The 26,276-nt window shown below is 35.1% G+C and overlaps 8 protein-coding genes and 1 non-coding gene across 9 annotated transcripts; 5 read left to right on the top strand and 4 right to left on the bottom strand.

The window, feature by feature from the left end:
- Positions 1 to 376: 376 nt before the first annotated feature.
- Positions 377 to 707, top strand: EV154DRAFT_565366 (mitotic-spindle organizing gamma-tubulin ring associated-domain-containing protein; the record flags this gene model as incomplete). The annotated part of the gene is made up of 3 exons (XM_051605897.1): positions 377 to 419; positions 470 to 573; positions 642 to 707. 3 exons carry the CDS (start codon positions 377 to 379, stop codon positions 705 to 707), a joined length of 213 nt encoding a protein of 70 aa, XP_051455818.1.
- Positions 708 to 913: 206 nt separating this feature from the next.
- On the top strand, positions 914 to 2,248 carry EV154DRAFT_423872 (polynucleotide kinase 3 phosphatase-domain-containing protein; the record flags this gene model as incomplete). Its single annotated transcript, XM_051596164.1, has 4 exons — positions 914 to 1,021; positions 1,079 to 1,191; positions 1,257 to 1,666; positions 1,725 to 2,248. The coding sequence occupies 4 exons, from the start codon at positions 914 to 916 to the stop codon at positions 2,246 to 2,248; spliced, it is 1,155 nt and encodes a 384-aa protein (XP_051455817.1).
- Positions 2,249 to 3,622: 1,374 nt separating this feature from the next.
- On the bottom strand, positions 3,623 to 3,693 carry EV154DRAFT_t79. Its single transcript has one exon. It is a non-coding gene; the product is annotated as a tRNA-Gly (tRNA).
- Positions 3,694 to 4,041: 348 nt separating this feature from the next.
- EV154DRAFT_423805 (aspartic peptidase domain-containing protein) lies at positions 4,042 to 5,507 on the bottom strand (the record flags this gene model as incomplete). Its single annotated transcript, XM_051596156.1, has 2 exons — positions 4,042 to 5,269; positions 5,335 to 5,507. The coding sequence occupies 2 exons, from the start codon at positions 5,505 to 5,507 to the stop codon at positions 4,042 to 4,044; spliced, it is 1,401 nt and encodes a 466-aa protein (XP_051455816.1).
- Positions 5,508 to 6,463: 956 nt separating this feature from the next.
- On the bottom strand, positions 6,464 to 11,879 carry EV154DRAFT_544511 (uncharacterized protein; the record flags this gene model as incomplete). The annotated part of the gene is made up of 12 exons (XM_051604604.1): positions 11,461 to 11,879; positions 11,128 to 11,397; positions 10,770 to 11,041; positions 10,494 to 10,708; positions 10,331 to 10,440; positions 9,620 to 9,977; positions 9,396 to 9,499; positions 7,640 to 9,330; positions 7,384 to 7,574; positions 7,261 to 7,328; positions 7,077 to 7,194; positions 6,464 to 7,029 (listed from the first exon to the last, which is right to left on the bottom strand). The coding sequence occupies exons 1-12, from the start codon at positions 11,686 to 11,688 to the stop codon at positions 6,464 to 6,466; spliced, it is 4,191 nt and encodes a 1,396-aa protein (XP_051455815.1). The 5' UTR covers positions 11,689 to 11,879.
- Positions 11,880 to 12,325: 446 nt separating this feature from the next.
- EV154DRAFT_514567 (uncharacterized protein) lies at positions 12,326 to 12,891 on the top strand. The gene is made up of 2 exons (XM_051602148.1): positions 12,326 to 12,420; positions 12,481 to 12,891. Exon 2 carries the CDS (start codon positions 12,563 to 12,565, stop codon positions 12,857 to 12,859), a length of 297 nt encoding a protein of 98 aa, XP_051455814.1. The 5' UTR covers positions 12,326 to 12,420; positions 12,481 to 12,562; the 3' UTR covers positions 12,860 to 12,891.
- Positions 12,892 to 13,754: 863 nt separating this feature from the next.
- EV154DRAFT_483127 (uncharacterized protein) lies at positions 13,755 to 15,055 on the top strand (the record flags this gene model as incomplete). Its single annotated transcript, XM_051598556.1, has 4 exons — positions 13,755 to 13,837; positions 14,369 to 14,409; positions 14,609 to 14,813; positions 14,905 to 15,055. The coding sequence occupies 4 exons, from the start codon at positions 13,755 to 13,757 to the stop codon at positions 15,053 to 15,055; spliced, it is 480 nt and encodes a 159-aa protein (XP_051455813.1).
- A 4,500-nt stretch (positions 15,056 to 19,555) lies between these two features.
- Positions 19,556 to 20,502, bottom strand: EV154DRAFT_483126 (uncharacterized protein; the record flags this gene model as incomplete). Its single annotated transcript, XM_051598555.1, has 3 exons — positions 19,556 to 19,730; positions 20,161 to 20,342; positions 20,488 to 20,502. 3 exons carry the CDS (start codon positions 20,500 to 20,502, stop codon positions 19,556 to 19,558), a joined length of 372 nt encoding a protein of 123 aa, XP_051455812.1.
- Positions 20,503 to 21,549: 1,047 nt separating this feature from the next.
- On the top strand, positions 21,550 to 22,827 carry EV154DRAFT_553040 (uncharacterized protein; the record flags this gene model as incomplete). Its single annotated transcript, XM_051605098.1, has 3 exons — positions 21,550 to 21,588; positions 21,640 to 21,766; positions 21,821 to 22,827. Exons 2-3 carry the CDS (start codon positions 21,640 to 21,642, stop codon positions 22,825 to 22,827), a joined length of 1,134 nt encoding a protein of 377 aa, XP_051455811.1. The 5' UTR covers positions 21,550 to 21,588.
- Positions 22,828 to 26,276: the final 3,449 nt, after the last annotated feature.

Raw genomic sequence — 26,276 nt, 5'->3', positions numbered from 1 at the left:
TCATTTGCAGCCTGATTTTGTGGCACTGTTTACTGAACATATGCTTATGATTTCTAAAGAGTATTATAGGAGTGCTCTTCGACAACATGATAGATAAAACAATTAAATGCAAATAAAATGAGGAACGAGTCAAGAGTTCAGTTTCTCCACAACTTTCTGCAAGAAGAGAATTGCAAATAGTCCATTCTTAAAGCAGCAGTGAGTAGTTATGCCGTTTATGTTTGATCATACTTCTTTGAAGATATCTATTTCAGTTTTGTCATGGATCAAATAAGATCCATAAAAGTACGGATGACAAGTGACTGACTTTTAGACCATTATTTTCTTTCTTTTTTTTCTTTGGAGTTTATGAGAAAATAGTGTATTCACATACAATATGGAAACGACAAGAAACATTGAAGTAAAAGAGACCATTGATAGTAAGAAAAAAACCCAAATGTAGGCATGTAGTGAATTGACATTTCCCAAGTTCTCGAAGATTTGTCTAGCTTACTGAACGCTGGTTTAGATAGAGAAACGCTTAGTTTATGTGTATCATTGTGTGAACGTGGTGTTAATCCGGAGGCGCTTGCCGTAAGTTATGTTTGACCGTTGTAAAGATCACTGGACCTGATGTTGAAATCTCCTCTTTTTTTTTTTAGACTGTCATTAAAGACTTACGTCAACAACAGCTTTCTGCTGCGGAAGCCAACAGTCTTAGCAATTAATTACAATAAAATAATAAAATAATAAAAAACTATACCCGCTCAAATATTACCGCTTCTTTTCTTTTTATAATGAAGCGTGACCACAGTGAGTCAGGACCCGATAGTTCAAAGAAACCCAAGACAGGTAATAAAAAACCAAAAGTCACATAGACAGAGTCAGTTTAAACTAAAGACTTTCACTTTAACCAGAACACCCTTTCTTTGACATGACTACAAAGAAGGCTATAAAATGGGTCAATGCTTTAGATTCAGTTTTGATTGCAAAGACTAAGGGATCAGAAACTGGAAAGAGTAAAATAGCAGCGTTTGATTTGGTAAGACAATGGGATACACTTTAGCGATATATTTCTCTCTAATATGACGTGATAAAGGATGGCACCCTTATATCTACAAAGAGTGGCAACACATACGCCAAAAATGAGCATGATTGGAAGTGGTGGGATCCATCTGTCCCTCAAAAAATCAAATCTTTACACAATGAAGGGTAGGTCAATTAATAATGTTATTGGGATTTTTTGTTGAAGGTTGTATTTTTTTTTTTTCGTATAGGTTTAAAATAGTAGTATTCTCTAATCAAAATGGATTGAATTCTGATAAGAAGATTAACAGTTTCAAGTTTAAAATTGAAACTATCTTGAACGAGGTAGATACACCCGTGCTTTTTATGGCAGCTTTGAAAAAGAACATATACAGGAAACCTATGACAGGGATGTGGGATTGGTTTGCTGAGAACAATGAGGCACATATTGATAAAGGCGCCAGCTTCTATGTTGGCGATGCTGCAGGTAGACAGGCCGAGTGGAAACCAAAGTATAAAAAGGACCATTCTTGTGGTGACAGAAAATTCGCTCAAAATATTCAAATTGAATTTTATACACCTGAAGAGTTCTTTTTAAAGGAACCAAAAGCCAAATTTTCGTGGGGCGGATTTAATCCTAAAGAATATTTATCTTCCAACCGTAAAGTATAACTGTGGACGATGTGATAAACAGTTCAATTAATCTTTTTTTTTAATAGTACCTCTTTATACGCCTGACACACCGTTGACTGTAGAAGATCACAATGAATTGATAGTTTGCGTAGGCTATCCCGCCAGTGGTAAAAGTAGTTTTGTCAAAAAGTTTATCGTGCCGAAAGGCTACGTTTATGTCAATCAAGACACGTTAAAGACCCGTGACAGATGTGTAAAAGCTTGCAAGGAAGCTTTGGCTAACAAACAATCCGTTGTCATTGATAACACCAATCCAGAAGCATCCACACGTAGTTTATATATTAAGCTTGCAAAGGACGCAAACGTGCCTGTCCGATGCTTCTACTTTGGTGATAATGAAGATTTAGCACAACACAATAATTACTATAGAGCACTTTACAAATCACAAGAAAAGAAGGATGTACTCAGTATTATTGCCTATCGCACATTTAAATCCAAACTTCAAGAACCTTCAACCAAAGAGGGATTCAGTGAAGTCAAGCGTATCAATTTCAAGTTTGATACTTCATCTGAAAAGGATACTGAAGCATGGTGTAGGTGGTGGGTTTAAATTTTGTTTCCATTAATGCGTTTTTTTTTTTTTTTTTTTTTTTTTTTTGCTACATAATAAAGATGGGTGCTGGTTTTTTTAAAAAAAAAGAGTGTTGTCATGCGAAGAGAAGATTTTATTACACTCGCACAAAAACAAACTTTGGTTCTGTTAATTTTTAGAGCAGTAAATTAATAAAAGTTGCAAGTTGTTTGGGAAAATACTAAGATGTATAAGATAGCCAAACGATCATAATCCAAAATGATATGATTATAATGTAGCGATAACCTTGGCATATAATTTCTTTTAATGAATGTTATATGTATATACATAGTATCAGAGCCGAATTTCTGCTTAAGTCTATACTAACATAAATAGTCGTTTTGGTTGTATTAAATACTTTGGAGAAAACCTCATCTTTCGCGAAACGGCCAGAACTATAACTTTTCTAACAGTTTTGCTTGTTGTTTTGGGTTTCCTGCCTCGCCTTGTGATAGTTCTACCAAAATTTCAAGTACCTTCGCTCTGTCAATGTTACTTAACGCTCTGGAATATATCTCGGTTCAATCAATAGTTCCAGATAAATTGCATTAATAAATGATCATAAAACAAATCCCCCCTTGTGTTTAATATGAAAATTAAAGCAATAGCCGGGAAAGTACAACTGGTTAATATGTTATACTTCATTACCATAATATGAGCACATCACCTTCCCAACAAAAGTTCTTACTTTAATGCACTCTTCATGTTCTAAATTGACAGAAGTTGATTTTGTTTTTGATAGCTTTGCTTCCGATGACCGGACAGAAGCTGGTTTGGTTTTCTTTCATGAGATTTAAAGATACCTGACTATCTTTAATTTAATAAAATTTCACAAACACAAATACCAAGAGCTACTTCCAACACTAAGGACAACGTCCAACACTAATTACACCAACAATAACCAACAATTACTGAATACATCAAGGATTACCGAGGGTAGCATCCATCATTTCCAAATATCGACCGTAAGTTGAGAGAGGGAAATGCGGTAAAAATAGAAGAGAAGCAGAAAAAAAAAATATAGAAAAAGCACAAAAGCTCTTCGCGGCAAGAGAAGAAGTTAGGTCTAAAAGCAATTTCAAATTTTAAACTTTATGTCAATTGATCGAACTACCTTACTGTCTAGTAATGATACCACTCAAATTATATAAATAATACAAAACTAAACGGTGGGATTAGCTTTTATGGGGAGGATCGACAGGGAACTTAGAATTGTAGTCTGATAACAGTAACCGAACCAATAATTTAAATTGAAGCGATACAGAACCTTTACAACAGTTCACATGAAGCTGTCAAAAATAAATTCACCCAAATTATCAACATCACACGTTATTCACTAAAAATAAAAAACAATGCGCGGTCGGGGAATCGAACCCCGGCCCTTCGCGTGGCAGGCGAAGATTATACCACTTAACCAACCGCGCTAATATATTTACCGTTTATGTAAGACAAAATTATATACCTATTATTTAAAAAAACAAAACAAGTCACGTGATATCCACGTGGACGTAATTTTATTGGCAGATATACTAGGTAAGACATCTTTTTGTACATAACGTCATTACCCCTGTAGGGGAATGTTGTCATTGTAAGACTGCAGCATACCAATTTGCTAAATTAAAAATGCTTTTAAGGCTGTAAGGGTTAGGATTTCCGGTACAAAGAAGAGACTTTTATGTGCCTCCCTCTATTATAAAATCCATAACCGCACTATAATTGTTAATGTTATGTGATAAATTCCGTGCTACTATTGTTTTAAAATTCAATGTTTATTAGAAGGAATATAAGGTAACAATATATAACATAACTATTGCCCAATTAGATGGGGAAATGCAATATGAAGAAGATGTATTATTTTCATCGGGTGATGTAACAGTATTATTGTCTTGTTCGGCACCAGGATTAGATGAAGTGCCTTTTGTTGTCTCTGTAGTATTAGCGTTTGTTACACCGGAAGTGGCGGATAGCTTAGCCAAACCGATTCTATTTTCTTTAAGATCGTAGACAGAATAAATGGATCTCAAAGTAGCTTCACCAAGAATCCAGGTTTCCCCGGTTGTTAATTGATAGCTTTCAGGAAGAGGAGCAATACCAAATATACAAGATAGCGAAGCTTCTGGTGTCAAAGCATCGTCGGCTGGAATGATTAATTCGGATAAGGGAACGGTAATTGTGATGGGAGTGGTAGAGACTGTGGAAGCAGAAGATGACATCATAAATTGTACGGTGGCTTTAGACTTTTTGGCTAGCTCACAGTTAACACGATATGCGCCATTGATTGTGTCTAAAACTGGCGCTCTTGTAGTAGAGGTGACAGACATAACGATGCTTTTGGCAATAGCTGTAGGAACATATGTCAAAGTAGTGCCTGTGTCTAAAATAAAATCGAGCAAAACATTACTTGGTGATTTGTAACCAGTAGATGTAGAAACGCCTTGACCTGGTACAGACCAATAATAATATGAACCGTTTTTGGTAGAGTTGGCTCCAAGATTAGGCGTAATATCGTAAGCTGATATATCATATGTAATAACGGGAAGGTATTGCATCTCTTTTTCATTATATTTGGTTGTATCAGTACCACCCAAAATAACCTCACCGCTTTTTCCGTATGCGAATTGGGAATTTAAAAATACAGAAAAGACCGGTTCAGGGATAATGTTGGATTGATAAAGGCCGGTAACAAAATGACCAGGTTTTGTTCCTTGTTTCGTACTGAGGTCGGGGAAACCAAGGCCGATAATTCCATTGCTGCTGTGCTCATCAGTTTCGCTTAAAATGTTGACAGTAGTTGAAACTAAACCGATAGTTTGGTCGTTCATTGTGGCGGGCCCAATAGTGACAGCATCAGTGGCATAAACACCTCTGGCTGATCCCATGCCGTAGTCGACGATCAATGGTTCAGGTAATTGTTTAAATGTGGAGGATGTGTGGTTCTCAAAACGGGTATGGGGACACATGGTAACTGGACAAGCTGTGGACGGGACCCAAAAATCAGAACTAAAACGAAATTAGGATGACGGTTTCGCATGGATTTTTTTTTTTTTACTGCTTTTTTCGTTTACCTTCCAGTGTCCAATGTCAAATTGAAATATTGGGGTGGAGTTCCCACACCCACTTCAACCAGATATTCTTTACCGTTGGCATTGATTAAAGATGCTTTTTTTGTATCTCGTTTGCTAAACCTGTTAGCAATGGTTGGAGAATTCGTTCTGGTGAAGGGCATTCTTAACACCATAGTCCCTGCTACAGTCGATGTGTAGAGTACAAATGAAAAAGCAATGATTATCATTGACTTCATTTGAAGGTAAGGAAAAGGAAGGTGATTTTAGAGGGGAAAGAAGGAAAGGAAAGGGGAAAAAAATAAGATGGGTAAACAATAAGAAGAAGAAATAAATTAGAATAGGTTAATTTATACAGAAGAAGTAGAGTAGAATGGGTTACACGAAAGAAAGTGCGGATTTGCTACTAATAACCCATTAATTCATTATGGGTCTTACCATGTTAATGAACTGGGAAAGGAAGCTTTCGTACAATAGTACGTATTAATGCATGCTGGTAAATTGAATCCTCTCTGAACAGGATTGAGGCACAGGTTCATATGAATATATGTGTGCAGGGATGTTTACGCCACCACAATTATTGTCTATCAAATTGATAAACAATTAATAATTTAGGCCTAGCCTGTGTAACCTTTATCGAGAAGCTCCCATATCCTTGCACCACATGGTGTAATTGCTTCAAACATTACTTTCTCTTTTAAATCGTATATTAGAAGTTACCTGTATATTTCTAAAAAAAAAAAAAAAAACAATGAATTAATTCAAAACACATCTCAAACTAAATTCAAAAGTCACTGTCGACAAGTGGTTGCCACCTTAATTTTTTATAAGATAGATTAACCATCACGAGCAAACGGAATCCCTGAAACTAATGGATTTTATCTTACCATACACGGTATCCTATTTCATTTATGTAGCGAAAAAACTGAGGTTGTAAAGAATAGAGTAAAATGCTATAAATGCGTATATTTTACAGCATACTATCCTGAACTAGATCTATTTGAATCATTATAAGCTATTGACAAGCATAATTTTTTTTTTTTATCATTTGAAGGTGGAAACGCCATATATGGTTGTAATAATTTATTTTTAAAGGGGGGTATAAAATTGGTGTCAAAATCGACGCCACTTGCTAGTGCTTGTAGTTGAGCCACAGACTAACACTGTCTGGTCCTACAAGATCACAAATAGTAGCAATCAGCAATTCTATTTCCACAGCCAACTGTTCCGAATTCATTAAATAGGCACTAAAAAAAGTATACTCTCGTTCACCAAGATGTTCAAATCGCATTGCGGGTAATTTACGTGCTCTGTTCGTTAGATTGCGCCTTGCTTTTGTCGGTCTAAGTACATACGGGGGCATGGGGGCTTTACTCGTTAGTGCATTTGAGCCCAGATGGAGTGCTATCAAATACGATGATATCATAGCTTTTCTTTCTTTCCATGTATCTTTTACAATCATCATTCGCCAAGGAAGCGGTATCTTATCCAAAGAGAATTCCATTTCTAACATTAAACTTAAAAGGTTGTCTAAAATTTGCAAGATGCGAAGGTACTTGTCTTCAGGAAATACACCTCGTAAGGCAGGCTCGAATCGACTTTGTTCTAACAATACACGTTCACCCTGTATTTGACGACGGATGGAGGCCGCAACTGATCGAAATAGTTTACGATTTGCTCGACGAGTATTTTCGTCTTCTGGTACGATTTTAAGAAGCAAGGCAAGGAAGATGAATAGAGGGCACCCAGCTCACTCAATGTCTTAGAAATACGATGCCGGAGTACCACACGTCCAGTTCGAGGGTACGGAAATACACTAATAAATAATGCTGCAAGTACACCAATTACGACATCAACGGTTCTCTATTCGAAACTGTCAGTTAAATCGTACTAGGCAAAAAAAAAAAAAAAAAAAGTAATTGAAGCTACCTCCCAGGTGATGACAAATACAGATACTGGCACTCCTTTGGGTCTATAACTGCTTGTATATCCAATGACTGATAGTTATGTAAGTAACTAAATTACAAACATGCAAATACAATGGAAACTTACTAAGAGAGATCGTAATTAAGGAGAACATGCCTGTAGCTTTCCAAAATTTCCCGTGAATATAAACCAACCACCAAGGTAGATTGAATATGAAGGTTAAAATAATTAATCCGGGTATGCTTCCTCTACTAGCTTCCCAAACAATCATAGCTACTACAGCGCCTATAAAAGTACCCAATGTTCTAGTCATAGTACTTGATAAAACAAAACATGGTAAAGTTAATATAAATTTCATCATATTTTCTTCTTTACCATTTACCCAAAAAAATTGCTTCCTACCGAAGGTCCCATCCATATCAATGCTACCACAACAGCCCATTGTCCTCGTACCTCATTATACCACTCGTACGATTCCTCTAAAAAACCGGGTAAAGATAGTAATGCAACAACGGTTGCAGCACGAAAAGAGAATATGGTATCTTGTGTATACAGATATTTCATCAGAAATGTATAAATTGAAAAGAAGATTCTCTGTATTCTTGTTTCGGGATAGGCAACATCGGGATCATGATATTCCAAAGGATCCAAAGTGTTTTGTAACCATGGATTAACATGTTTATTTGGCGTTTCTCCATAGTCATAAGGATGCCCTTCATGGTGTTCTGTTGGGGAATGAGCATGGCCACGATTAGGCGTTTGAATTTTGTATAGTTTGCGATCACCTTTTTCTAAATCATGTGGTACTGGGGCTGTATTAGCATTTTTGGATAGCGTTTTTTTTAAAGTTGTTGGACATGATGCTTCGGCAATTGAACATGGAGTATCCAGATCGAAATATTCTTCTGCCTTGTTGGATTGACGAAACCACTTTCTTAAACCAAGATGAGGCCACCACATCTTTCTCTTTATACGGACCTGATCCAGTTCATAAATTAATGACGTTAAAGTATAAACAGACTCGGCATATGCATATAAATTAAACTGGAACTTCAATAGCAAAAACAAGATCCTGCGAGGCACACCTGATTTTGTATATAATCTCTCCAAACCTATCAGTCGATGATGATGAAACTTTTTCATTGCTTCTAATAATTCAAGTGAAGGATCCACTAGACGTGCATATTCGTATTCCAAACTCTCCTTTTTGACCTTATCAGAGCCGACTCTCCAGCGATAATAATACTTGTAAAAAAACGGCTTATCTTGATATCGTGGATCCAAATTCTGCATCCGACGTAACCGCTTGATAGACTCTTTAATGGCTTCTGAGCAAGCATCAGTCAATTCTAAATAGGTCGGCTTTACAATATTGAGAACCTCGTCATAATCCTCACGCCAATATGTCATCACTTTCATTGAATCATCCCACCGAGTTCTTCTTCTGCGAGTACGACCACAAGTAGAGGTACTGGACGTGGATGAAATTGAGGTGTTACTAGAGGGTAATTGTGGGCTGATGGTGTCTAGTATATCCTGATCGTCTTCATCATCACTATCATCTGTTGTTCCTCCATAATAGCTACGAGGACGTCCTTGTTCGTCCCTTTCATCAGTATCGGTATCTAGGGCTTCATCTCTCAAATGTTCCATATTTTGTGCAACCGTTTTTTCTGCTTTTCTCATATTCTGCTCCATAGCGCGGCTGTGTCCTAAACCTTGAATTGGCACACGTAGAGTCTTAATTAAAGAGGTCAGCTCACTCACATCCGTGGGTGCAATAACATTGTATGAAGGTTCCCGTCTGACCATGCGTTTTTTCTGGACGAGATTCGCAATCAGGACATCGATCTTGTTGTGGTTAACAGCTAGTGTTTCGAGGGTATTGGGAATATCGCGTATTTGTGTGACACCAAGAAAAGTTGTAACTTGCTGTTGAGTTATGTCATTGAGGGTCTCGAGAACGGTAATTAGTTGCTGTACAAAGACACGAGTGCTATTTTCTGGAAAGATGAATAAGAAGCAAAAGAAGATAAGACCGAATCCAACCAAGGTCGAGACTAGCGATCGCAACTGGGTATTAAAAAAAAATGAGTTTAACCTGATTTAAAGTTTAGGAAGAGAACGATCTATTTTACCGTTGTGATGGGTTCAAATTGGGTATCTGATACAGCCGAAGTAAAACTGAGTACCATAATCGTAGCCGATAGCATACCACCTACATTGGCTTGTTCTACATTCACTCGAAACATATTTAGAGTAAAGCAACCAAATACTAGGAAACATGACAGGATGGCACATAGTTTAGGCTGAGCCAATCTTGTATCTGTCGGATCTCTTACTAAAGAAGCTAAAAATACACCAAGTATTGACCAGGCAGCTGAAATACAACACATAACGCCACCAAGCAAGACATCTTCAGCAATGAATCCATAGGATTTGTTCGGGTAAACAAATTCAACAGCAACTGAGGCTAAAATAGCAGAGGTCGTAGATACGTTACGTATTGGATCGATCAAAATAAATGAAAGGGCAATTGTGACAGCAATATTTGCCTTCAAAATCTTTACGCAAATTGGCCATGTCAAAGTATTCCAGATACCAATTAAACGTTCTCGAACTGTTTGCATTGGAACCAAGCGACCTGAAATCGATGCGAACCTAAACCGTGGCACATCTTTTTGCGCTCGCTTCACCTTGGGAGTCTTACTTTTTTTCATCTTTTTAAAAAAGAAAAGAAAAATGGTAAAAAGAGAGATAAGTTAAAAATCAAATCTTTTTTGTAAGGTTTCAGATTTATTTTCTCTATTTTTGGAAATAAAAACGTGAAAAAGAAGAGCCTTTTTACGGAACTAACAGCCCGCATAATCTACTTTTTGCCACTTCACCGTTTACATAGTTTTTCCCGAGACAATAACATTGTTGTGAAACTTTTTTTTTTTTTTTTCCTTTACTATTTAAAACATCAAAAAAAAAAAAAAAAAAAAAAATAGGTGCTTAGAAAAAGAAAGAGTCTATTTTTAATGGGGTAATACTGAATTGCGAGTGTTTATGGCTTTCCATGGTCTTTGACAGCATCAGCATTACTTTGGCTAGATGACGACATTGGAATTATATCCTTGTTTTGAGGCGACTTATTAGAAACTGTTTTAGCAACGGCATAGACTAAACCAGCAACGAAACCTATATTAAAAATATTTAAAATGTTGTCATGGCTAATACTTAAACTAACGTACCAACAATGATGGCAGAGATATTTCCAAAAGTGGCTTTATCTCCAAAAAACATGATACCAGAGGCAGCAATAGGTAATTTATTCAACGCACCAACCATCGAATATGTAGTAGATGAAGTGGTACGCACACACCAAGCGGAAGCATAAGACATTGCAAAAGCAGAAGCACCAGAAAAGATCATAGCAATAACCATTTGCTGACGGACCTCACTAGGACTAAAACGAAAAAAAAAAAAATTATTAAAGATAACCCCACACTTACTTTTATAAAACTTACAAGTTTCTAGCTAAACTTTCAGAACTCCAATCCTCAAAGATCAAACTAGGAATAATCAACAGAGGGATGGATAAAAGGTTATTGTAATAAACAGTGTCGAAATCCTTAAAGTTGGTGAGCTTGATTCTCTTGCGCATGTAAAGAACAAAAGCAGCTGATGCAATACAGTTTGTAGCCATCCAAAAATATCCAGCAATAGTTGTATCAAATTCGACAATTTGAGCTAATGTATCATTAACATCAGTCCAGCCAGCAATAATAGAAGAAAAGACCTGCATTTATATTTAGTACATATTCTTTTTCGTTTTTTTTTCTTCTCTTTTCTTTTCTTTCTTTGCTCCTTTCTTCTTATACTAACCATTAAACCAAAGGACACCAGCATTAAATGTGTCACTTTGCCTCCGAACCAAAGTACTTCACCATATGCAATAAGAATAATGGTTAAATTTTTAAAGATGGTATAAATTGGAATACGAAGGAATTGAAGTGCTTTTGAGCCGGTGTAAATCATGGCCACTAATGCGGCAGCAATGGGGTACCATTTACGAGCTTCTTCTTTATCGAATCCACGAAATTTGATAAGTCCGAGAAACTTGAAAGATTGTAATAGTAATACTGTAACGGCATTCTATAATTAAAAAAAAAAAGGGAGTGAATAAAGAATGCTGGGATGCTTTTGGAGATGAAATACCTGAATGGTTAACAAGAGAAAATTCATATTGAAATCATATCCACTTAATACGAATTTGTTGGTTACAGTCATAAGAATTGAAGCACAACAATAACTTGCAATGGGAAGAACTGCTCGCAAACCCGGAGACAGTTTAAATCTAGAAGATGCGACAATTGTTTGATTCGTTGACCCATTATCAACTTCTTGATCAATGACAACCTTATAATCAGGTTTACTTTCACCCATTTTATTATATATTCTAGTCCTTTAAAAGAGAGGGGTAAAAGAAATATAAAAAAATCTAATTTACACAAGAGGGCGGAGCTCAACGTGACTTTGAAGATCTAAAAGGCTGTTGTTCTTCTCTGACGATCGTTTCCACTTTTGGTAATAATTTTTTGTACAATCACATACTACGTATATTGTTTGCTCTTGCTAAATTCAATAAAATTCCGTTGAACTACTTTAAATTGGGATGGGCGCATAAACCATGATAACGTAAGCCTTGTTTATGTAAACGATATGAAGGGTTGATGTATATACAATCCCTGTAAATACCAATGACCCTGATGTTAATTTAAACGTCGACAATTAACTTTAAAAGTGGTTGTGTTACTTTCTTACTGCCTTAATTTAACACACAAAATTGAAGAATACGGGTCTTTTCAAAAAACATAGCTCGAGTGAATTCAACTAGGTATTTATCAGACATCTTTGTATTGGCGTAAAATTACTATCGGAATATTTCCACGTACCCCCATAAGCATCAACGCCTAGTTGTGTTGTTTGTTTTGTTTGTTTAACGTAATGTGGTTATTAATAGCCGAAATCTGGTGACAATTTGCCTCCAAGTGTTTTAAATGATAAAAATAGTTTATTCAGTTCTACAAAGAAGTTGATAAAACTGTATCATAATTGATATCAATCATAATCCATACTTGTATAGTATGAATCAATTATCGTACAGTCTTACACAAGCTAATTATTGGTTCGTATTAATAGTATTTTTCATTAGCGATGAGCGTTTATTTACGTTACCAAAATGGCACCTAAGGGAAATAGATAAAAATAGGGTCCAACTCAATTTCAGCATCACTTATTCTTCTTTCTCAATCAAAAGATGTTGTTCTATTCTCTTATTATCCTCGCTTGTATGAAATCGTTATGGGCACTTCTCTTACCAGGACCTTTCGAATGTAACAATGCTACAACTTCTTACTGCCAAAAGTTTCTCCAAAGCGGTGGTCTGAGCTGTCAATACAATACTCAAATCATATGCGTTCATGAAAACCAAGAAGCCAATGACAGAGACTACTGTCTAACAGATGCAACTTACAACTGCAGAACATTTATATCGGTTTATGGCTATACTTGTGATAAAGAAACCTGTATTATGTCACATTATCAGAATACTTAGTTCAATAAACAACTTTTTATTTTCTACTCGTCTTATTTTAAGCTTTGTACATCAGAAACCCCCCCCCACAACAACAGCCTTATTAACAATATGGCCCTTTAGATGTTTTATCCGTGCATAAATTGATAAGAGACGGAGGAGGAGAAAGGGTGGTGGTGGTGAGACATAATTCGTTAATATCAGTATAATTTCCAATACCTGAAAAAAAAACAGAAAGTGGCATCATTTTTGGGATTAAACAATATTTTCAAATCCTTTTTTTTTTTTCAATCCGTGTCATGGATATTGAAGTAAATTTCTGATTTAGTATCTAACTTTTTATTTGTAAAATACTTGCTTATTATGTATTTTATACACAATTATTATCCCTTGAGCTCTTTCCAAGCTATTAGCTTTCAATCTCATTTTTTGGTATGTAACACTTTATTTCAAATGTTAATGCGGTCAGTGAGCACAGTCGAGAAGGAGGATACAGAGGCTCATATGCAAAGTTGCTTGTTAAGTTGATTATTCTACTGATTTTTCCATATTTACTTTTGATGTAATTCTGGTCTTAAACATTATTGAGTGGTTGTTACAGTAAAATATTCCGTACAAAAAATGTTATCGGTTGATCTGGTGCCTGTGCCCCTCAGTTCACTACTGCTATTTACACTATTTTCATAAATTATTCGTGCACGCTTAGAATAAAATTTAAATCAGCGACAAAATAAATAATCGCTTAAAAATTATGCATAGTTTACAAAAGAAATGAACGAAAGAGTAATATATCTGTTATCATTAAATGGGTACATTGCCAGAAGTAGAAGGAAAATGTTTTATCATATTAAAGGACCTGGATAAGTGCCCTATTGCATGCGTATGTAACTCTTTTATTAAAAGCCTCATTTCATCCATGCTGCTTGAGCTTGCACTTGAAAATTATACGATTGGGTTTAGACCAAATAATTATTGTCTAGATATGTTGCGTTACCAAGAGTAAATTAAATATCAGAACTTCTTTATGAACGACACAATTAGTGGTAACAAATGTATAATTGGATAAGTATATGGATGCACTAGACTTCCTTCCTTACCTAACATCCTGAAAAGGTAACCTGTTTTTTTTGTCCAACTACAAACAAAAGACCTAAAAACGCTCAGACAAGTACACTTTTACTTGAAATAAAGTTTTATATCATTGTATGTATTAGGGGTATCTCAATTAATTTTTATTTTACTTTGAATGACACAATTATTTTCCGTTTGCTTTCGTATAATTTTTGAGCAATCTGAATTTTTCTGTGATGAATATGAGGTATTTGCCTTCTTTTTAAAAGAGATAAATATAAAATGAGAGCTAGAAAAGGTAAATTTATTATTGCTTCATGCAAATTTCAGTGATCCTATTGTTTTTCTCCGTTTAATCAATCACAACAACAATGAAATCTTATAGACAGTCGATAATAAAGTTTACCTCAATCTTTACTCAATTTTTATTTTTCTCTTTCATTGTTTTTTTACGTATAGCTATTTTTACTCTCAAACTCAAAATACTTTATACGTAAAAGGTAAATATTGTAACAACCAATCCAAAATTGAGTGACATTTATCTAACATGCTATTATAGCAAACTTCTTACTTGAAATAACCGTCCTTTTTCACCAGCATGGACTCTGATAGATCCTTGTCTGGAACGCCGCGTACACCTGGAAGCAATATGAGAACATCTAGATAAGCAGTTTGGTGTCGAAGTTGTTTGTGTCATAGGTAACTGGTCTGCTCCAAATACAAGATATCATGAGCCGGTCCGAAGCCTTGGATTTCGTCGGTTGCTTCAAAAGGTTGGTAAAAGGGTATACTTGATTGATGAATTTAGAACAAGTCAGTGCTGCCCAGCCTTTGAACGTAGAAATCTTGAAACGCTTCGGATGATTGATAACCCGCGCCTCACAGACGAAGAGAAAATCCTCGCGTGATCAGACATGGTTTCTTAAGGTATGTTGATTTTACTCGTTAATAATTTTTTTTTGATCTTGTGACAGATGTACAAATCAAAATTGTAGAGCCATGACTAATAATACAAATGGGATTGTTCCTCGTATATGGAATTGTGATATGGCTGCTTGCTTGAACATAGTTGATATTGTTCGAACACTTCGTGCTGAAAATGGCATTCTCCCAAGGTTTCGACGTGGAGAGGTTCCCCAGAACTAACAGAGAAAAGCAAAAACCCAAATAAACAAGCAAACATTAGAAATGTTCGTCAACGTCGTAACTAAAATTTTCCAAGCCTGTTAAATCGCAGGTCAACCAAAGATACACTTAAGTGGTAAGCTCAATTTTTTTTTTTTCGGTTTTTTAACCAATCCTTTTTCGGAAGATGAACGAATTTTTTTTACATTTTAATCTAATATTTTCTAAAAAATAGTGTACAAATCAACAAACATTGATCGCTTTAGACGTCTCAAAAATTTGTAAGCTATATTGAAGTTCAAACTAAATATGTATGGAAGTCAAATTGGGTTTTTTAGGGATAATCGGGATGTACGTAGTTGTATTGTGAGATCCGTTAGCTTAACTTATACCCAGAGCACAATTTAAATTTTTACTTTAAGATAAAGGCAACCCAATTACAATTAACACATGACGATTATATCTGAGTGCTTTTTCAGTTAATTTAACCGTCTTGTTTGGATTTTATTCTATTAAACTTCGAGCTGGAACATTGTGGTTTACCAACTTTTCTTTATTAAAATTCAAAATCTGTGTCGCATTCTAGTATATAAAATAAAACTTATTTTGAAGCCTATTGCATTATCTTCTTTTCTTTCGAGAATTTTGTTACTACGCGCTAGGAATTACACCGTTGTTTTATCTTATGGAAGATAAAAATACTGATCCTCCAGCTTGGGTAAATACTCTCTAACGAATCCACCATCTGTAAAGTCGCTTATACGCAGCGAATGTTCTTAATGAGGATCCAAACATACAGCTTTTCTCTCCAGGCTCTAAGTTTACACCTGATGTTCATGTGGAGAAACTTGGTTTAGCACAGAAAAAACTAAGGATAAAAGACAGGTAATAAGATTAATAATGCTCGTGGGCTGTTTAACATATTAGTTTTGAACTTTATACCCTTCTCCAGTATTGTAGAAGGTAGGGTTTTTATAGTTATTGTTATTTGTGGTTAAAACGGTATCTAATTATTATTGAAGGTACCATTGGGTGGTATAATACATGCCCGATAGTGCCTTAAATTTAAGCATTCATTGCTTTTATGATTGGGTTGATTCGTACACAATGATCTGTTTTTACTGTTCTGTCAGAATTGAGAAGACGCTGATGATTCGAAGAAATATTAAGTTCTAAAGTAGTAACTCAGAATTTATCCTTGATGTCATTTTATACACTTTTTTAGTATTTAAGTCGATCATGTGGGTTCGACAATTATATATTTTATCTACTTAGGGTCCTCGCAAACATATCAAACTATTTTCTAAAGAACCCGATTAGGATCCTTATAAGGACGATTATATTTTAATGATTTCATTTGATAAATGTATCATTTCCCGAAAAAAAAAAATCTATATATAAAAGACCTTAATCGGGTTTTCTAGAAAATAGTTTGATGTGCTTGCGAAGGGTTTTAGTAGAATCTCCTCCGCTTTCAGTTGCTGTTTGTAGAATTTTGTAAATTATGCAATCACTACATTTTCTTGCAGAAACCCCTCATAGACTCTTTACTCTTTTACATATAAGAATTGCAATAAATCAAGGAGTGGTTTGATTCATAAAAAAGAATAAAAAAAAAAAAACCAAAAGAATACTTTTAAAACTTTTTTATCATCAAAGTTAATATAAGTATGTATGCTGTATTCATAATTGGTAAGTTTTTGCAAAAATAAAATACAGTCTAAATTAGTCTAAAAACTTAGAATTCAGTGGCAGGATATTTCATGATGCATCGACATATTTCATTAATCTAATCTATATTCTTTTCTATAACTTGACATAGTAAACGATACGAAGTCTTACAAATTTGATTTTTTTTCATTGGAAAAGATGGGGGAGGGGGACTCAGAAAGTGACGAATATAATTAGCTTATAGAGTTACACCAACATTTTTGCAAACTTAAATTTTAATTCTGGAACTTCCTATTGTCTAAATCCGTACTAGCGCTATATCATCGGTATTGATCCTTTTACTTCTCGCTTATTGTTCCTGTCTTTTTGTGGAAATCGATGGAGATTATTAAATAAAAACTAGAAAATTATCAAACTTGCAAAAATTAACTAAGGCTTTATTAAACAACAGATGGGCTGATGACGGTCGTGGGTAGATTTATCCAGATAATACTCGGATGTAATGATTCCGTTTATAAAGGCCATAATGAGATGTCGATAACAGTAAAAATAACATTCATTCTTAAACTGTGTATGTTTTGTAGCACCCTAAAACTTTTTACCGGTCTAAACATATTTTGGACCGATACCGCCGGTATCGGTGCAATTTTTAGAAATTACAGATACCGGCGGTCTTTTTTGAAGATTGCACCGATACCGATTTTTAAAAAAAATGAAAATCACTGCAAAATCGAGTTTTGTAGTTTAATAAACATATATTACGATACCTATATAACTTATATGATTAAAAGAAAATTTATTAAGTTAATACGGTGACCGCAACAGGGGGTCAAAAAGTGTATCTTGTTCTTTACGCGTTTGGTGTTACACGATTAGGCTTTTTTTGTATCGTGCTTTCAATTGACTTACGCTTTTTTTTTTTTTTTTTTTTTTTTTTTTTTTTCACTTCTTCGCTGGTTTTAACGGACGAATAACTATCAAAACATATTCACTTTTTAAATGTCTCTATGACAAAGTATTGACATTTTTTTTGTCACATATATATTACAAATAAAATGTTTATAGTATTAAAAGCCATGTGCTTTATGTCCAAATTTTTGCCACTCAATAAATAGCCGCAACACTTTTTATTGAAATCACCCTCCTTCTTAGAATTTTCTTTCTAGTTTCCCCATTTTTTCCATCTTGTAAAGAGACAAGTTATAGGAAACAAAAGAGTGGTCAAAGGGTCATTTAAAGTATCTATCAAACGCACTGGAAGAGTACTCTATGTTTGTGTGTACCGTTCCTGTACGTAATATCTATTGAGTTTAAAAAATCGTTATTTATAAATCTAATATTTTTTTTCTTTCTTATTTTCCTTTTTTCTGTTTTCTTTTTGTCAAATGACCATGAAATAGTATGTATAATAATTGATACCATAATTTAACATAAAATTAACCTTTTACAGTTATGTAACTCTGTTTGATGTAGTTTATGAATAATAAATATTGTGTTTGCGTTCATGGTAGATGAACTACATTCTTTTCGAGGTAAGATTTATCGCTACAGTCACCTTCATTCCTGTTATTAATATCAATATATGTCTATAGATTTACTGTACGTTTACTGCTTGTAAATTTAGACCTGGACGACCTGTTTCTTTATTAAGGTATGATGTGTTTTTTTATCTTTTTTATACTCGTTATTAACGTTAGTTCTTATTATAGGTAAGTACCGCCCAGACGCGTTTGTCTATAACAGTTGTAACTACTAGCTCAATAAGTTAGTATGGGCGGGTTAGTTTCGTCTTTCATCTGTAAAACCAATCTGTGCGTTTATTTCTTCAAACATTTGTGGCTCTTTTTTTCTTTTTCTTTTTTTGTTCAATAAATTGTCTTTTTTTTTATTCAATATATGATGTCTAAATTTTTGGGTTTACAAGGGTAGCAACTCGTGAACTGAATACGTAAACTGTATTATTATCCAATAGAATTATTTGCCAAAACCATCGCTTGTAATCATCAGTATCGGTCCAAAAATGCGACCGATTTCTTACAAAATCTGTCCAAAAATGCGACCGATTTTTGGACCGTTACCGCCTGTCTAACTTTTTCATTTTTTTTTAAAAAATTGGACCGATAAAAAGTTTCACAGTGTAGCACAATATTCAGGGGAAATTGTAGTTCTTAATAAGGATAGCTGTGGCACCTCAATGTGGCTAGTGTAATTTTCATATGTTTTCATATCAATGTTATTATTTAAATGTATGTCTTATACTTGCATGAAGGATGATATGAGATCAAGCCGGTACTTAAAGTAAATGATCAGCATTTAATATATAGTATCAATAAGAGTTATATTTAGAATTATCAAATGGGAGATTTAAGAAGTGTAGATAGAGTCATATATTAAGTATATAGCCTCGATCACGACACTTTCTACCAATTGCATATAAACGTATCAACTATATTACAGCTGCTCAATATTGAATAAGAACAAAAGTAAAACAGTTCGAATAATTAATTTACTTACAAAATTTCGACACCTACTGACACATGGTAGTAAAAAATTGACGCCTTTTGACAAGCGTAAAATGCTGGTAACGTAAATTTTACTTGGATATTTTACCTTCAAATTGTTACTATCAGCCATGAAAAGAACGTATATGACTAAAGAGCATATATAACGGTAAATATTATACGACAATATGGCATTTATATTAAAAATGGTTTATACATTAGTACCTAAAGAAAGCTACATCATATAGAAAATTCGTCATAAACGTAAATAGAAAACATATAGGGAAGTAGACAAAACAGATTTGTCTGTCTGAGGCTATTCAAATTTTAAAATTCATGCCAATTTACCCTACTGGGCAAGCTGTATTCCACTCAAAGGGGACCAAAACTGGAAAGAAATATACGAGTCGCTCAAAAGGCGAGTCCCGCAAGTTAAAATGTAAACAATCTGACGAGTAGAAAAAGGCTGGGTTGCAATCACAATAAGGGCAGTAAAGAGTAAGGCCGTTCCCAAAAACAAATCACTCAATTTGTAAAAAAGAATAGCACCCCCCAGTATAAGTACTAGCTTATAATTATACTATACTCAGGATGGCAATGTGGCCTATATACCAGTAAATTAGATATGCTAGTTTAGTAATTACCAATAATGCTTTAAGTCATGTCACACTTGTTTTTACTTTTTTGAATAAATCACTAATTTGTAAAATGCCCAACCCCCCATAAATTTTGGCTGGTAAGTTTTTTTTTTAAAGTTTAAATTACTATTTTGAGCGAAATGTTTTTGTTCCCAAAACGCGAAGAATTTGCTTGGGAACGGCCTAAGACATCAAGCAGTCTTATCAGCTTTTTCAATCAAAACCTTTGCATTACCCAGATATGACTAAAGCACAATGTCTTTGTCACTTTAAAAGATTAATGTGTCTATCGTAGAGGCAAAAACCGTAAACTTACTCTAACGCCTTTCGTAAGAAGATATAGCATGCTCTCTTGGGATGATGGTTACTCATTAGGCGTTTCTTGCACGTCGTACAATCATAGAAGAAAACGCAGCGTTTAATTTCTAGACCATAGCACTTCTTATGCTGTGACCGATGAATACGCTTGTCCGACTTGATGACGTGAAACGGCTTCAGCTACACCTCAGGTCATATATTCCACCTTTTCAGTATTTTGGAGAAAATTCTAGGTGCTCATTTTTAATCATTCACCAAGAAGACATGCAACAAGCGTAAATTCAACAAAAGGCTAAACCAACACGGAAATAAAACGCTCCGATACCTTTTCAGTTTCCATGGATAACGACGTTCACCAATAAGTATGTGTTTAATCGACGCAGTTTTTCCCCTTTTTTTATATATATATTAAACCACCTTACCTAAGTATGACGGGCAGTGCTAAAAAACAGAGACAGCACACATCAACATTGTATGAAAAACTAAAGAACACGTACATAATTAAGTCAAGTCCGTGCAAAACGTCTGGTTCCAGCACCTCCATTCGTATTTGGAGTTGAATTACGTGTGGTCAACAGGAACATACGCATTTGTAAACTGTCAAAATATAAGTCGGTTGAGGTGTGTTATCTCTGTGTTAAATGTGATTGTGATATTTATTCTTTTATGGGGCCTTCTTAATCAAAGTTCCGCCCGAGTCATAAATACATACGGCTGGATCAAATGATTGTCGATTGGGCAAACTTTTATATATACACTCGTAGGAGATAATATAAATACATTTTATCATGTTATGTGGACGTTTATTTATCTCTTTAAAGATCACTTGGCGACTTTAACAATTAGTAAACTGATGGAATTCGTATGAATTTGCCGTAACATAAAAACAATAAAAACAGGTCACTCGTAATTGACCTAAGACAATGCATAAATAGCATGTTTCGGAAGATAAAAACAAGCCACTGGCTATTCTTTCCCAGATACAATCTCTCACATGTTTTGATATAGAAAGCGTCCTCCCTTTTGCAATAAATTTCCCTCCGTAACTTAGATAAAGATGAATAGAGACTCATTCCTTGTTTTTTTTTATTCTGTTTTTTTATATGCCTATATCAAAACATCACAAAAAGTATTTTCATGATTCTATTTCAGCAGACTGGCGATGTAACAGCCTATTTACAGCATGGTGTTTAAAGTTTTATTGTGTTTTTAATTCTTGTTTACACTTAACTGATGCGGCAGCTCTTCAAAGAAGTAAAGAAGAATGAGAGTGGTGTCAAAGAGAAAAGTTCACGCTTTTTCTTATCAAACAGTCCCTGAGATGCGGACTTGTGACTGAAACTTAAATAACGCCAGATGTACAAAAAGGTACGCGGAACAAAATATCGACAGTTTCCTTTTCTTACGAAATATAAACATTTCAAAGGTAGAAAAAAAAAAAAAAAAAAGCAGCAACAAAATTTTAACAGATGGATAGATGAATACCATTCCCGTTGATGTACAACAAACGTTGACAAAACTTGGATTAAAGAAAATTTTGCAGTTTTTCAAGCAAGTTGCAAGAGGTGTCTATGATGAAGAAATGGATAACGAGATCCGGCAAAGTAATTGAATAACCCCCTTTTTTTTTGTTTTGGAATATTAATCCTTCTTACTAGGAAACGGAGTCGTAACTTTTGCTTCCCCTTTGGAGGTGGCTGAAGGCCTTTTAGACACTGCCGATTTTTTACCCGACTATACATCGCCAGTTATTTATTCGACCATCACACCTGCCCCTTCCCCTACTGCTACACCTGACACTGCCACTTTCCCCAACGCCACCATTGACTCTCCTCCTACTGCCACACCTGTCACCGCACATGCCCCTACACCAACCACCACACTTGCCCTTGTACCTTCCACCACCGCCACACCTACGACCACGTCTACCATGTATGAGTCTCTTGATGAAACAATCGAGTCTACCATGTCTGAGTCTCTTGATGAAACAATCGAGAACGTTTCTGTTGTAGCTGTGGTTGCGGTGACTAAAATCCCTGATTATGTTGAAGTCGAAGAGTCAATCCGGTTCTTTGCTGCACAACCTCCAGAAATGGTATCACTGACGATGGTGTGTGGGGCAACCAATTGTGGCAGAGCTTATGACATGTACAAAAGGTGTACTGATCAGCTTTTGGCAGTTAATATCATAAGGTGGGTATCTGCTATTATGTACGCTAAACATTATGATGCTCTTAGTAGAAAAGAGCAAAAAGTATATCGTATGGCGGAGGTCTCCCATATCTCTGTTGATCAGCAGTATAAGATAATGTTGCTTGGTCGTAGAGGGTTGAAAGTACTTTCTATTTTTCAATTTAGTGGATTTGGATTGCTGTCAAAGTACAGCTGCGATAAGCTAATCAAGATTCGGGAACCAGCTTGGGAAAAGGAACTGGATCTTTTTCAGCAAGGAATTCCAATGCTGGAGAAATTGAGGACCTGCGCTTTCCACCCGGAATGGATTGCCCAAATCCAGTCGATTGGTCCCCAATTGGGATTAACCAATACCGGAGAGCTTGTGTCTTCGTTAGATGAAAAGGTTGTATCGGGGGAGAGAGAAAGACGTCTCGTTCTTTACAAGCGTCCATGCCCATTTGCGGACGCTAGCGTAAAGAGACTAAAATAAAACTTTTTTTTAAAAATTACATTGATCCTCTTTTATTTTCACTGTTATGATGATAAAACATGCCAATTGTTGGTGTACTAAAATCGCATATAAAATCATTCCGTCGATCCTTGATTGACAGGTACATAATATCACAACAACTTAGGGTCACTAGATATCCCGAAAGAATACCCCATTTCGAATAATAGATTGGCTACATTGATAAGGCTCATCAGTCTTTAGTAAATACTGCCAATAATACCAATTGAACACAAACTAGCCCATGATTTTACCCACGCTTTAAATAACTATAAATGCCCCTTTTTCTTTCGTATATGAAAAAGGGATTCACTTTTAATAAGAATCAAAAGCCTACAAACAATATTAATCTTATTCTTACTGCTTTTTTTTTTTTTTTATCTTTTATTTTTCCATGTCAAACAACAGGTTTTTCCACAGTTGACTTATAAAAGCAATGAGAGAACTATGTCCAGCATATCTGATCCCGTAAATAAAGAACGTTTACCGTAACCCATTTCCAAACCAAATCAACAAGCCAGCCTTTTCCTTCAACAAGTCTCATCTCCCAAACATTTTAAAATAGACTAACAGCAGCCATAAATTTTTATTTCTGGTGGTGCACGCCAATGCCTTTTTGAACCCTGATTTGTTATCCATTGTCATCATCCTCATACCATCTGCCAATTTATACCCTATACCTGTTTTTCCTTGAACAAAACACCTTTACCTACTAAAGAGTTGCTCTTTATGCATCATACCATAACCTTTTACCCTCTACCGGTATGCTTGATCACGAATCTGCCTTTTTCTTTTCCTCGATCTCATCGATAGTTTCTGTCCTTCTCTCTTGCTATCCTTTGTCTATTACACTCATTTTACTGGTTGTTCCAATAATAAATAACTCGTAAAGAAGAACCCGTAATCCAATTTTTCCATGATCCCCAGTGGAATTTCATCGATACCTTCATCGTCTACAAACAGCCTATAGCAAATGTCTATCATTCCAAATTGTCGTTCAGCGATCCTTTTCTAAAGGTGTTGGTATCTTTCATGAAAATTTGTTGGCCATCGGTTATAATTATAAGTTTTCTGATCTCAAGATCAAGTTGCTGGTTTTATTATCAAGCTACTAAATCCACTAGTCTGATCAGGACAAACATTTATCAAAGTGAAGGTACAAGATATTTTAAACTTTGAAAGATTAAAAACGAAATTAGAAAAAAAAAATAGCGAGCCCCCATACCTGTATAGTTACCTGTTTAACCTGGTTTCAAAGGTAGCATAACATTGGAAAGCTTTCTACACTTTTTCTTGCGAGATTGTGAGAGATTGTGGGGAAAGAAAGAAAATAAAAGAGGTGCGTTTTTTTTTTTTTTTTTTTTTTTTGTTAGCGCTTGAATTGTCAAGTCACAACAGGACATCGGGCCTTTGTCATGTTAAGACACTTGACCGTCTATCATAGAAACAAAAACTGCAAACTTACACTAATGCTGTTCATAAAAAAATCTGGCACGCTCTCTTGGGATGATGACAGTTCCTTAGCGGTTTTTTGCGCAGTATACAAAAATAGAAGGAAACACAGCGCTCAATTTTTCGCCCATGGCACTCCTAATGCTGTGGCCGATAGATACGCTTGTACGAATTGATGACGTGAAATGGCTGCGGTCGTACATTCCACTTTTTCAGTATTTGGAGAAATTTCTAGGTGCTAATTTTTATTCTTTCACCAAGAAGACATTCAACAAGCTAAATTCAACAAAAGGCAACACCAACACGGAAATAAAACGCTCCAATACCTTTTCCGTTTCCATGGATAACGACGTTCACCAATAATTGTTTGTTAAAATGACGCAATTTTTCCCTCTCTTTCGTATAGAACCACCCCACTACGCATTATGATCAGCGCTTAAAAGACAGAGACAGCACACATCAATAATAATGAACGGCTATAGAATAATAACATAATGAAAGCAAAGAAAGATTTGAAAGAGTCCAAATTAAATCCGGATGAAGTTCCTGCAAAACCTTTGGTCGTAGCACCTCTATAACATATTTATACTTGAATTATGTGTGATCAACAGGTACATACACAGTAGTAAGTTGTCAAAATGTAAATTATTTGAGGTGAGTTATCTTTTATGTTAAATGGGATTCTGATACTTACTCTTTTACGAAGCCTTCTTAATCAAAGTTCTGTCTTAATTCTGGATATGATCCCAATAACATGAGGGTTACCCGCATATCAATTTATTACTAAATCATGCATATGGTTGAAGCAGAAGATTGGACTTTTATACAGACACTTGTAGAAGATGGCATAAACTCATTTTATCATGTTATCTGGAAGTTTATTTATCTCTTTAAAGATCACTTGGTGATAACATTTAATCAACCGGTGTATTCCGCATTAATTTACCGTGATATAAGAACAATAACAATGGATCACCCTTAATTTTGTGGATGGGGGAAATGTTAAATTACACACCACAAAGGAACAACAAGGATGTTAATAGTCAAAACTATCAGGTGTAAGCCAATATATGTATCACAAAAAAAGCAAAAATCATACTTGACGAGGTTGGAAGTTCATTTCATTTGACACATGTATTCATCACCGAATACAGAGTTTGTGTGTATAAATACTAGGGGGAAAGAGTGTCGTTGCCTATACATTGTCTACCATGTCCTTTGTACAACAAGTTTTTTTTTTTTTTTTTCTGCGGTATTTTGAGTCTGATAATCAAGAGAGAAAAACAGGGTCGTCAAAGTGTTCTTGTCCTTTTCGTCCTTGAATTATTGTATCAGCTACATCAAAGGCAGTTGAGTTGGTTTTCCTTTTTTTTTTAAAAAAAAAAACCTCAAAAACAAACAATCGAACCTTATTTATATTTAGGAATTGTGTTTCTCTAAAATCCATGGCTGTCACTAGGCTTAACCTTGATTGATTGCTTTCCAGTGTGAACACGGATGAATAATTGATTGCTTCATGAAAGAAAAGATCAAGTGTATTCTTTTTTCTCAACCCATGAGTAGTCTTGAGAATATAGCTACCCAGAGAAAAAAAAGGAATGCTCAATTTTTTGATGTGATACATTACAGAAAATTCTTATATGCTACCTGTCGGATTGTGTCAGTCATTTACGGTAGAGATAAGTCTTTTAAATCTATTTTCTCAGGCCCATGAAACCCCTCCTTCAAAGTTTTGTTCTTTGGGTTTTGTGATACTTTTAATTTCCTGCTCAACAACCTGTGAAATAGTCTGATGCGAGCTTTTTTTGTTTCCATTACTGCCCAAAAGAATATCTTCTTTACTGAGCTCGTAAACGTTCATTCTCGATAGGTTGAGTACGAGAAACCCCCCCTCCCCCCATTTTCGACAGGTCTTATTTTAATATAATTAGGACAATTATATTTGCAATTGTCCTTTTGACGTTGACGATTAGTGTCCC

The sequence above is a fragment of the Mucor mucedo genome (genome assembly GCF_025094135.1).
Source record: "Mucor mucedo strain NRRL 3635 chromosome Unknown EV154scaffold_70, whole genome shotgun sequence".
NCBI lineage: Eukaryota > Fungi > Mucoromycota > Mucoromycetes > Mucorales > Mucoraceae > Mucor > Mucor mucedo.
Note: the sequence above shows the minus strand (reverse complement) of the source record. Positions and strands in the feature narration are given on the sequence as shown.

What these genes read in the sequence shown, in the direction of transcription:
- EV154DRAFT_514567 (XM_051602148.1), top strand. Translation starts at nt 12,563, where the DNA reads ATGTTGTTCTATTCTCTTATTATCCTCGCTTGTATGAAATCGTTATGG.